This window comes from Grammomys surdaster, unplaced genomic scaffold (genome assembly GCF_004785775.1).
Source record: "Grammomys surdaster isolate TR1022 unplaced genomic scaffold, NIH_TR_1.0 241, whole genome shotgun sequence".
In the NCBI taxonomy this organism is placed as follows: Eukaryota; Metazoa; Chordata; class Mammalia; order Rodentia; family Muridae; genus Grammomys; species Grammomys surdaster.
Genome location: NW_021604686.1, coordinates 5,042,619 through 5,054,528, shown reverse-complemented (window position 1 = coordinate 5,054,528; position 11,910 = coordinate 5,042,619). Strand labels below are relative to the sequence as shown.

General features: G+C 43.4%; 1 protein-coding gene across 3 annotated transcripts in view; it reads left to right on the top strand.

The window, feature by feature from the left end:
* Positions 1-11,910, top strand: part of Lrrc49 (leucine rich repeat containing 49) — a 111,241-nt gene that overhangs the window by 34,671 nt on the left and 64,660 nt on the right. For all 3 annotated transcript variants that reach the window (XM_028774528.1, XM_028774527.1, XM_028774529.1), the window contains one exon: positions 949-1,010. In XM_028774528.1, coding sequence (XP_028630361.1) covers positions 949-1,010 — 62 coding nt within the window. The remainder of the gene's footprint in view (positions 1-948; positions 1,011-11,910) is intronic.

Genomic DNA, 11,910 nt, shown 5'->3' with positions numbered 1-11,910 from the left:
ACCCTGACAGCCCACCCTCCACCCTGACAGCCCACCCTCCACCCTGATAGCTCATCCTCCACCCTTACAGCCCACCCTCCACTCTGATGTCCCACCCTTGTACTGCACCTGTGGCAGCTTCATCTGCTGTATTCTGTACACTGTCAGATTACTCTACTTCCTTAGCAGAGGCTATTCCCCTAGTATGTAAGACTTTCTCAGAAGGTTTTGTTGTTGTTTTTGTTGTTGTTGTTTGGGTTTCTTGTTGTTTTGCCTAATGAAATTGAACAGATTTATTTTGTAAATTTTTCCAGTCATCTGAACCTAAATCTTTCAGTATTGGCTAAGAACAACTTTTAAAAATACTGCAGGACGTTTTTAAGCACAAATTTAAGTATGGAGTCTAAACCTTCAGTCTGTGCCTAATTTAGGAGCTGACCTTATAGTGCCTGTCAGTGACATTATGATCTGCTTTTAGTTTGGTCATGGTTGTCCCTGTATTGTGTCTTTATAACCGAGTGATCTATTTCCAGCAGTTTGAGACTAATGAGGCAAATGGCTTTGAAATTTGCACCATTGTTTGGAAAGCTTTTGAATATCTCCTTTTGAAAAGTGACTCTGAACAAGCCCTGATCACACGGCCTGGGCTACAGTAACTGCTGAAGTAGCATCCTGGCATCCTTCCCAAGCGCACGCCGAAGGAAGCTAGCTGCAGTGATCCCTGCTTCCTCCACTGCTTTCTACCTTGCTAGCACTGGTGCAGCTTGCTCTGCGGATGTGCTGACACCCTCCCACTCGCTCGCTCTGCAGCAGCAAAGAATGGCTCTCCGAGTCCAGTGGAGATGAAGGGTGTAGCGAGGTTGCAGGAGGGGGAAAGATGAATATCTTCCAACAGCTGAACAGGAAGGCATTTGAATACAGTCTTTTTTCCTTTCAACTGATACATTTTTGCTTTCTGTTGTCTTCTAGAGAGATGTGGATAATTTGCCCTGCCTCCAACGCCTCTTCCTCAGCTTCAACAATATAACTAGGTAGGTGGCAACTCCCAGCTCATTCATAGATCACTGGTCTGTGTGCGCTTTGATGCTCTGAGAGTGTCAACGCTGGGGAGAGTTTTACTGTCCTGAAATATTTTACATTTGAAAATGGGGGACCGCCCATGACAAAGTTCTTTGTTGGGAAAAGGGAGCTCTTGTGTTTTTCTGCCTCCGTTGCTAAAGATGATGCCGTTAGCGAAGTAGGCCTTTCTTTAGTTATGCTGGTGGGCTGCATGGAGCTGTCAGTGTGGATTTGCTGGCCTTTGTTTGACAGCCACTGCCTTAGTCAGTTGAATTAGTTTCTTTCATAAATTATCATCTGCAGTTTGTGCCACCACTGAGCAGTTTTGATAAAGTAGGCTATATTTGTCACCGAGCTGCATGGGAATTAGGCCGCGCCTGCCTTCTAAGTGAGTCTCTGCTTAGAATGAATGCTCCTGCGAAGGTCACGAGAGGACACAAATGCACACATTTTGCTTGCCGTCCTTCTGTCATGATGTGTGCCCAGTGTTAGTGTGGAAGGCAGAGAGCCGAGGCGGAGGCAGAGGCTGACCTCAATGCAGAAGGACATCCTTCCTTCCTTGCTTTCTTTCTCCTTCCCTCTGCCTGCTTGAACTTGACTTCCCCTCTCTGCTCTTTAGTTTCTTTTCAAGGCTGATCTCTGGATTTGCACTTGGGCAAGAATAACTATTAAGTTTAAAGGCACATCTCTTCCTGGACCCCGGGCTGTGCTCCTGAGGACCATGGGGGTTCTGTGCATCTTTCTGGTCACATCCTTTCTCTCCCTGGCTCATGCATAAGTTTAACCTCACCTTCCTATCCTCTTCTTTCTCTAGAAAAAAAGTTACCTCAGGATGGTGAGCATTTTAGAGAGATGGGATTTCAGAAGAAATGCCCTTCAATCCTCCTTTTTTTCTCTTCCATAAAGAAGCATGAAAGTTTTCAGAAGGACTTTTTCTCTCATCCTGCACCATGCTTTTCTAACTGTCCTGCTGTTGTATGTATGTGTGTGTGTGACTGTGTGTGTAAGGGGTGTGTGTGGTTTTTTTTCCATTGGCATTGGTTTTCTTCAGAGGATTTCTACTTAAAGACGGACAAAGCTCTAGAGAATTTACTCACTGTTTAAGCTGCTGCAAACCCTTTAATTTCCCTAGTCCAAGGTGAACTTGTTCCTTCCTGTTCGCGTGAGCAACTGAAGAGATATATGTATTTGCTTATATATAGATTATGCTGCTCCCAGGCCCCAGGACACGAGTCTCTGAACCCCTAAACTTCGGGCTTATAAGGAGTTCAGTTTGGTCGCTTATATACTAGACAGCTTTCTTTCAAAGTCTGGAAGGGAGGTTCACCCAGCCTGCAAAATATTATTGGTGGGATTTTTTTTCTTGAAAACAAACAAAGCAAGCACAATTCCCTAAGAAACTGAGGAATAAATGGGGCAGCATTTCAAGGCTCTTGTCTACTTCCCACCCCACCCTTAACTGCTTTCTGTGGATTTCGTTAGACTTTCTTTAGTGTCTCCACCTGACATGTTTGGGGTGAAATGGATCTGTCACTCTGTATTGATAACTGTGGCCCAGATGGTTCTGTCGCTCTGTATTGATAACTGTGACCCAGATGGTTCTGTCACTCTGTATGGGTATCTGTGACCCAGATGGTTCTGTATCATGAACACACTGGGTTTGGGGAAGGAAAAAATTCTTGGAGAGCAAGCCTTGAAAACATTTGTGTGAACTTTACTTAAGACAGAAATATGTCTGTTAGCTGGGCTGCCGGCTGCTAGAGACTACTTCAGTGACAACTCCCCATCTTCTGGACTCCTGTTCTGGTTAATAGAGCTGCCTGGCTTTATAGTCCTGTGTTCCAGGGTAGCAGAGGTCACAGAGAGAAACAACAAAGGGAAGACACATTTTATAGGGGCTTCTGGTCCTCTCTGTGGAGATGTGAACTGGCAACTGAAGAGAGCCAGTGTATGGCCATTTAGAGCAGAAAGCTTATTGACCCTTTCTCTTGTACCCTCTTAGGTTTTCACTAAGTTGTTGGAATCTTAATGATCTATCAGCATCAACTCTTAGATGCCCTGTAGAAATACAGAAACTTCCAAAATGAGATTTTATTATGGAATTCAGAGACCTCCAATGTGGGAGATATAGGTCCTTGTGTTTAATGGTGGGTTAATTGTGAGCATCAAATAGACATGTATTGTGTGCTTACCTGAAGCTAGCAGAACAGCCCTGACTTCTGTCAGTAAGCATGGAAGTTACTGTTAGAGAATGAACCGCATATCCCGTGTCACTTCTGTCAGTACACTGTGCTTCTACTAAGTACGCCTCAGAGCATTCCTGGGTTCATGGGAAGGCACAGGTGAAGTTAGCACATTGTAGTGCATGTGTTAGACTTGGCTATATGGGACAACAACAGGAGGGCACAGAGGTAAACACACACACACCCGCTGCTGAGCAGGAAGTGGCACTCGGCTGAGCTGTAGGTGATGACTAGGCCTTAGAAAAGAGTATACTGAGTGACTGACTTGACTCAGAGGGCTCAGGCTTCCCAGTTCACACTGTAGGAACCCCTCCCTTCCTCATCCTGCACTAACTCCATGCTCTCACCTAGCCCATAGAGTGTTAGGGGCATCTGCCAAAGTCCATTGCTCACGGTCACGCTGAGAGAAAGAACCTGTGATAAATCAGGAGGATCCTTGTATGTACATACTCTCTGACTGGGGTCGTTCAGTCCCCCAGCCCTTCTTCCTAAGCTGCTCCTGCTTTTCCTCATTGTTCCCAGGCCTCATTCTTAGTTACTTGTCCAGGGCTGTGACACAATGTCATAACCAATGTAACTTATAAAGAAACTGTTTAAATGGCTTTACAGTTTCAGAAGGTTGGAGTCCAATGATGATGGAGGGAAGAAAGAGCTGAGAGCTCACATCTTGGTACCTGACAGACTAGACAGAGAGTGAGCATTACTTTGAGCCACATGAATCTTTTAGAACTTCAGAGCCTGCTCTCCGTGCCATACCTCCTCCAGAAATACAGCATCTCCTGTTTCTTCTCAAACTGTTCTACCAACTGGGAACCAAGTATTCAAACATACAAGCCTCAGAACTGGAGAGATGGCTCAGTAGTTAATAATACTGGTTACTCTTCCAGAGGCCTCCAGTTCAATTCCCAGCAATCACATGGTGGCTTACAATCATCTGTGATGGGATCTGATGCCCTTTTCTGTAATGCGGGCACACATGCAAATTGAGCATTCATACACATACACATAAATAAATTAAAATATCTTTTAAAAATGTAAAAAAACAGCTGGGCAGTGGTGGCGCATGCCTGTAGTCCCAGCACTTGGGAGTCAGAGGCAGGCAGATTTCTGAGTTCGAGGCCAGCCTGGTCTACAGAGTGAGTTCCAGGAAAGCCAGGACTACACAGAGAAACCCTGTCTTGAAAAAAACAAAAAAAAAAAAATGTAAAAAACAAAACAAAACAAAACAAAGCAGAATTCACCAACCATACAAGTTTCTGAAGGCCTTTTTCATTAAAACCACCAAATACAATGTATCTATTTTTACTAGTAAGCGTTCCTTCTCTTTGGTTTGTTTCCTTTTGAGACACAATCTGTAGCTCAGGCTAGGAAATAAAGGGCTATAAGATAGACTTATATGGTAGTTTGAATAAGAATGGCTCCTATGGGCTCCAATATTTGTTTAGGAAGTGAGATTAGGAGGCGTGGCCTTGTTGGTGTGGGTGTGGCCTTGTTGGAGGAAGTGTGTCATTGGGCCTTGGGGTTTAAGAAGCTCAAGCCAGGCTCAGTGGCTCTCTCACTCTCTTCCTTCTGCCTACCCATCTGCCAGTGTAGAAGTGTCAGCTACCTCTCCAGCACTATGTCTGCCATGCTTCCTGCCATAACAGTAATGGACTAAACCTCTGAGTGTAAGCAACCTATATTAAATTAAATGCTTTTTTTTTTTTATTTATAAAAGTTGCCATGGTCATGGTGTTGCTTCACAGCAAGAGAAAAATGACTAAGACAATTTATTTGCTCAACACAGGCTTATTTAAAACTTTCTCTGGGCACAGATGGTAAGTTGAGGGGGAGAGAGCATATCTGATCTGTAGTTGGGCTTTCTTTAGGATACATGCAGACAGTAATGAAGTTTGCCTCCTGGGAGCGGAGGTGCCCTGTTGACTTCGGCCATCAGAACCTGCCTAGAACCCTGTCCTCCTTCTCTCTTTCCATGTTCAGCTTGAGCTCAGTCCCCAGTACTTGCTGTCACTGTGCTAAGGAATCTTCTGTGGCTAAGATGATGACTCCTGCAATGGAATGCTGTTTTTAAAATTTATATATCAGTAGTGAGAGTGTGGTAGTTTGACAAGGTATGGACCCCACAGACATGATCATGTGTTTGAATGCTTGGTCCGTAGGAATGGCACTACTAGGAGGTGTGGCCTTGTTGGAGGAAGTGTGTCACTGTAGGGGTAGGCTTTGAAATTTCTATGCTCGAGCTAGGCCTAGTTTAACATTTACTCCTGCTGCCGGCTGATCTGATTGTAGAACTCTCAGCTCCTGCTATAGCACCATGTCTGCCTGCACGATGCCTATTTCCTGCCATGACAATAATGGATTGATTTTCTGAACTGTAAGCCAGCCCCAATTAAATATTTTCCTTTATAAAAGATAATGTGGTCATAGTGTCTCTTCACAGGAATAGAAACTCTAACTAAGACAGAAGCTGGTACAAAGAGTCAGGCATTGCTGTGACCAAGGTTTTTTTGTTTGTTTGTTTGTTTTTGGTTTTGTTTTTAATTGGAGGAATGTAGACTTTGGGACTTTGGATTAGAAAAGTAGTTGGACATGTTAAGTGAGGCTTAATGGGCCGTCTTAGTGAAGCATGGAAGACAGTGATGCTAAGGGTGATTTGAACTGTGGGGGCTAAACTCTGAAACCAGCTCAAGAGGCTCCAGAGGAGCATATTAATATGTAGCCTAGAGATCATTCTTGGGATATTTTGGTGAAGAACGTTTTCTTCTCTTATTGGAAGAAAAGTCTGCCTGAGTTAGAGAGTTTTGGATTAATTGCCTTGGCAGAGGAAATTTCAAAACAGCCTAGTATTGACTCTGCTGTGTGGTTATTAGTGGTCACTCTTATGCAGATCTACCATGAAAAGGAGCAAGCTGAGCAAGGAAAACTACAAAATGTATAGCTTGAGGAGAAAAGGAGCACCAGGAAGTGGAATGGAGCTAGGTCAAGTTCAAGGAGAGGAACAGATGAAAGAAAATCCTGATGTAATTGAATAAAGGGAGTGGTGATCTCAGGGTAAGACCCCACCCAGCCAAGATTCCAATTTGTGAAAAGGAATTAAAGAAAAGCTTAGGTCCAGACATGGTGGCACCTGCCTTAAATTCCAGAACTTGGGAGGCAGAGGCAGCCAATCTCTAAGTTCCAGGCCAGCCTGCTCTACAGAGTAAGCTCCAGGACAGCCAAGCTTAGATAATGAAGGAAATCAAAGAGCTGGTGAAGATGTAATTGAATGAGGGAAGCATGTTCCAGCCCCAGCAAGCAGTAGAACTTGGCAGGTCCAGCCACATGATTCTGGCTTTAAAGTTAAGGTTAGAAGAAAGTGGTTATGGAATTTCCCTCCACAACTAAGAAAAACCATTGAGGCCAGGCACATAGCAAGAGTATTCCTGAATGGAGGCTTAGAGCAGCCATTGCATGAAGTTGTGAAGGTGAAGCCTGGATTGCCTTAGAGACCCAAGATGTTGGAGATGCCAGAGCTGTGGGATATCTGCCAAGAAGAGCAGCTTACAGGGAGTGGAACCAGCCTAAGAGAGAGAAGTGTATTTCTGTCAACAAAGATGAAAGGAGTTGGAGATCTGCAGAATGTTTTGACATCAGGCATAGAGGTGCAGAGTTTGGAGTTTGTGCAACTAGTTTTCAGTCTTTCTTTGGTCCAGTATTTCCTTTATGCTCCTTTCCTACCGTTTGGAACTATAATGTATATCCTATAACATCATATGTTGGAAGTATGTGATCTGCATTTTCATTTTGATTTTACAGGAGATTACAGATATGGGATTGCATGAATCTCAGAGGAGACTTTGAATTTTGGACTTTTAAACATTGTTGAGATTGTTACAGACCATGGGGACTTTTGAAGTTGGACTAAATGCATTTTGCACTATGCTATGGCTACAAACTTATATGTGCCAGAAAGTGGAATGTTGTGGTTTGAATAGGTATGGCCCCCATCGACTCTTGTGTGTGAATGCTTGGCCCATGGGAAGGGATGTTATTAGGAGGTGTGGCGAGGGTGGGCTTTGAGGTCTCATGCTCATGCTAGGCCAAGTGTGGCTTTGGCATTCCCATTTGCTGCCCGAGGATCTGGATGTAGAGCTCTCGGCTTCTTCTCCAGCGCCATGTCAGCTTGTACAGTTTCCTGCCATGACAATAATGAACTACACCTCTGAACTGGAAGGCAGCCCCAGTGAAGTGTATTTATTTATTTATTTATTTATTTAATTTTGGGTTTTCGAGACTGGGTTTCTCTGTATAGCCCTGGCCATCCTGGAACTCACTCTGTAGACCTGGCTGGCCTTGAACTCAGAAATCGTCTGCCTCTGCCTCCCAAGTGCTGGGATTAAAGGCGTGCGCCACCACTGCCCAGCTGTTTTTTCCTTTATAAGAGTTGCTGTGGCTGTGGTGTCTCTTCACAGCAATAGAAACCCTAGGCCAGTGAGATGAATCCATGTTGTTTCGAAGCTAGTCTCCAGAGTTCTCTCATCTTGCAGACCTGGAGCGCCAGACTTACTAAACAGCCTCTACACTCTAGCAACCTCTGTTCTGCTGTCTCTGAACTTGATTGCTGAGGGAGGGCCCTCACATGAATGAAACCCTACACTGATTTTTTTTTTTAAGATTTATGTATCTATTTTATATGTATGAATACACTGTAGCTGTCTTCAGACATGCCAGAAGAGGGCATCAGATCCCATTACAGATGGTTGTGAGCCACCATGTGGTTGCTTGGAATTGAACTCAGGACCTCTGGAAGAACAGTCAGTGCTCTTAACCTCTGAGCCATCTCTCCAGCTCCCAGAAACCCTATACTGTTTGTACTTTTATGCGCAGCCCATTTTACTTAGCATGATATACTCAAGGTCACCTATGTTGCTACATGTCAGAATTTCCTTCCTATGTTGAATATTCATGTTCTCTCAGATTAAATGACACTAAGAGTTCACACGCATCCATCTGTAAATTCACAACCATCTATAACTTCAATTCCAGGGAATCCAGCATGCTCTTCTAATGTCTGTAGGCCAGATATGCATGTAGTGTGTACACATATGTGCAGACAAAGTACCCATAAACACAAAATAAAAATACTTTTGTTAAAGGAAAATATTTTAATGGGTTCTGCTAGAAATAACCATTAGTGATCTCTCTTTTTCCCCCATTTCTCCTTATGGTGTGTGTGTGTGTGTGTGTGTGTGTGTGTGTGTTGCTGGGGATGATTGGAGCTCAGGACTCATACATGCCAGGCAAGTACAAGATTTTCCTGTTATGGAAACTAACATCACTGTCATTCTTCTAGAACTGAATGGTGAAACCTTGTCTGTAAATGTTTCTGTAGGTAAATAGGTGCTAGAAGTCAACTTCTTTGTGTGTCTTTTGCATCTTTTTGTATTTTGTACAATAATAACTTGGGTGAGGTTCTCTTTGAACTATTGACAGAATGTACTCACATTGTGTCTTCTAATTCACTGAGTTGGGTATGGGGTTGACTGCCGAGGAAAGGATCTCCATGATGTGTGCAGAGAACAGAGATTCATTCTGTGAGTTAGCAGGGAGCCCCGGGGACCAGCTGAGCCCAGTTGTTGCAGTCGGGTTTGAATAGGCTGTCGGACACTGACAGTGTGGCTTTCCTTACACAGCTTCTTCCTCCTGTGAGTCTCCTCTCTCTAGTCTCGGCAACTCGGTTTTTCTGAGGATAGTGTTTATAAGCCTTGCAGTTTAGTGAAGGGGCAGAGTTCACAAAGTAGGTACAGAAAAAAAGAAAGAAGGAAAAGGAAGAAAGGGGAAAAAGGACAGGTGAATGCGTAAGTCAGTGGAGAGTCTGGAGATCTATACCAGGCTTGTTTACCTCTACTGTACGGCATTACTCTTTTTGTTCTGTTCTCTTTTCAATCACTATATGTCTTATTTTATTATCCTCTACTTCTGTCCTGTCTTATCTATAGTTATTTAAAATATTAATTTTCCTGGTGCAAAAGTACATAAAAATGCTTCCTGTTGTAGTGAGGTGTTCTGAAGCAGGGCGTGGCACTGAGTGTGCTGTCTAGCTCCTCCCGGGACAAATGTTGAGCTTAACCATTCCACAGCTTTGTTTTCAGGCCAGAGATCACCTTTCGTCAGCAAGTATCGTTAGTCGATTTTCTGGGACTTCTCAACCAGCTTAGAAATAAACACGTATGATTTTGAAGTCAGTGACTTTTCTAACTCATTTTGTTGTAGTTATAAAGGTTCATTTTCACAAGTTCAAATAAATTGAGGTATTTTCCCCAAAGAAGCCTTCTTAAATTAAACTAAAATGAAATGAAGGTCCTGATTGCTGGTTGTTTACATACCTTGCATCAGGCTGAATCCACACTTAACCTGAGAGGCTGATAGCTATTTATGGCAATGAATTGACATAAATGTATATATGTTGTTTATTTAGAAAGGTCTTGCTATGTAGCATAGGCTAATCTTTAACTTGCTGTATAACTAAACTGTTAAATTTCAGAATTACAGGTATGTATCATTATGCTGGCGTGTATTTCCAATTTTAATATAATATTTTATTAATTCTTTGAGAACTTCACTGATGCAAATAAAGCACTAATCACAATTACCCCTAACTCTTCCCAGATCCACTCCCAACCCCATCCCAATTTCCTGTCTTTTTTTTTTTAAATAACCCACTGAGTCCAGTCTGTGCTGCTCATATACTGATAGATCTGGGGCTATCCACTGGAGCAGGTCAACAGGCAGCGTTCTAGATACCAACCATTGGCCAATCCTTACAGCAAACTGACTCTCCTTCTAGAAGCCATCAACTGTCCATAGCTTCTCAGAAAGGGAAGGTTAGTGGTTCTGAGCCTTCCTAATGGTGCAGCCCTTTAATACAGTCCCTCACGTTGTGGTGACCCCTCCAGCCATAAAATTAGTTTTGCTGCCACTTCATAAGTGTAAATTTGCTACTGTTACAAATTGTCCTATAAATGTCTGTTTTCTGATGGTCTTAAGTGACCCCCGTGAAAAGGTTGTTAGACCCCCCAATGGGGTGCGACCCACAGGTTGAGAACTGTTGGGTTAGGGGCTTGTAAGCCCCACCTCCCTCCAATCTAGAATACTGACTAGCTTGATTCTGTACAGGTCTTGTGAAAGTAGCCATAACCGCTGTGAATCTGTGAGTGATGAAGCAGACATTGTTTGCTTCTAGTCTTCCCTGACCTCTGCTTCTGACAATTTTTTTACCATGATGATCCTTGAGCTTGGTGTGTGTGTGTGTGTGTGTGTGTGTGTGTGTGTGTGTGTGTTTGATATAGATGATTTGTGTGTGAGCAACCCACAGACACTTATTCTCTGCACTTCGGCCATTTATAAGTTTGGTGTTAACTTCTATCTGCTGAACAAAGGTTTTCTACTGAGGTCTGGGAGTTTCATGGTCTATGGGTAGAGATCTGAATTTAGAGGGCAGATTGATACAATGTTCATTTAGCAAAATATTACTAGTGGGTTCACCCTTAAGGCCCATGAGCTGTTCATCCATTGGTTCTTGCCAGAGTTATAGTACCATAGGCATACTCTCCCCACCCTTAGAATGGTCCTCAAATCCAATAGGAATGTGGTTGGTTACCCTCATAACACTGGACCACTATTGCAGTCATAGGTGTGTCTTGCCAGGATTGTCATTATAGCTCACAGGAGTCACATCTGCGTAAGACTGTTGATGACTTTCTCCCCTACAGCCTACACAGCACATTCCCACTGTGCAAGCCAGCCATTAGGGAGGAAGCTTCTTGGCCATTTTTTTTTTTTAATGTCCTGTGATCAACGTATGTCATGTCTTCAGCAATGAAGTCTTATCTGGTCCTGGTGGCACCTAAGAGAAGTTGCAATATCCTGTATTTTTTGGGGGATCTCTCAGGCCTCAGGCACCCTTGACCAACAGCTTGAAGGAAGGTATCTCATACCTGGCACTGTATTCTTTTTTCTATTCCAGACACATGTTTATCCATGTTCATAGCTGCCCTGTTCACAATAGCTAGGACATGGAAACAACCTAGGTGTCTATCAAGAGAAGAATGGCTAATAAAAATGTGGCACCTATATACGATGGAATTTTATTCCGCTATAAAGAAAAATGAAATCATAAAATTGGCAGATAAATGGATGGAACTGGAGAAAAGTATACTGAGTGAGGTAACCCAGACCTAGAAAGACAATGCTGCTTGTGCGGGTCCCCAGCACTGAGTCTTTAGATTTGGTTGTTTAACTTGGAGGACTCAGAGAATCCAGTAAACTAAAAAGAGACCATTGATGGGTGTGGGAGGAGAAAAACCATGAGGGAAAGCATTAGTATAACACAGTTGATGTGAAGGTAAGGAGGGATAGAGGGGAAGAATAACACCAAGACATTTGAAAAAGCCTTGTGGAATCTGTGTGTGTGTGTGTGTGTGTGTGTGTGTGTGTGTGTGTGTGAGAGAGAGAGAGAGAGAGAGAGAGAGAGAGAGAGAGAGAGAGGAGGAAGAGGAGGAGGAGGAGGCACTGTCCTCTAGAGAAGTCTACACTCTCAGCCTTGGGTGTGTTCTAATTTCCTCTTTGAATTTGCAGTGGTTCTCAACCT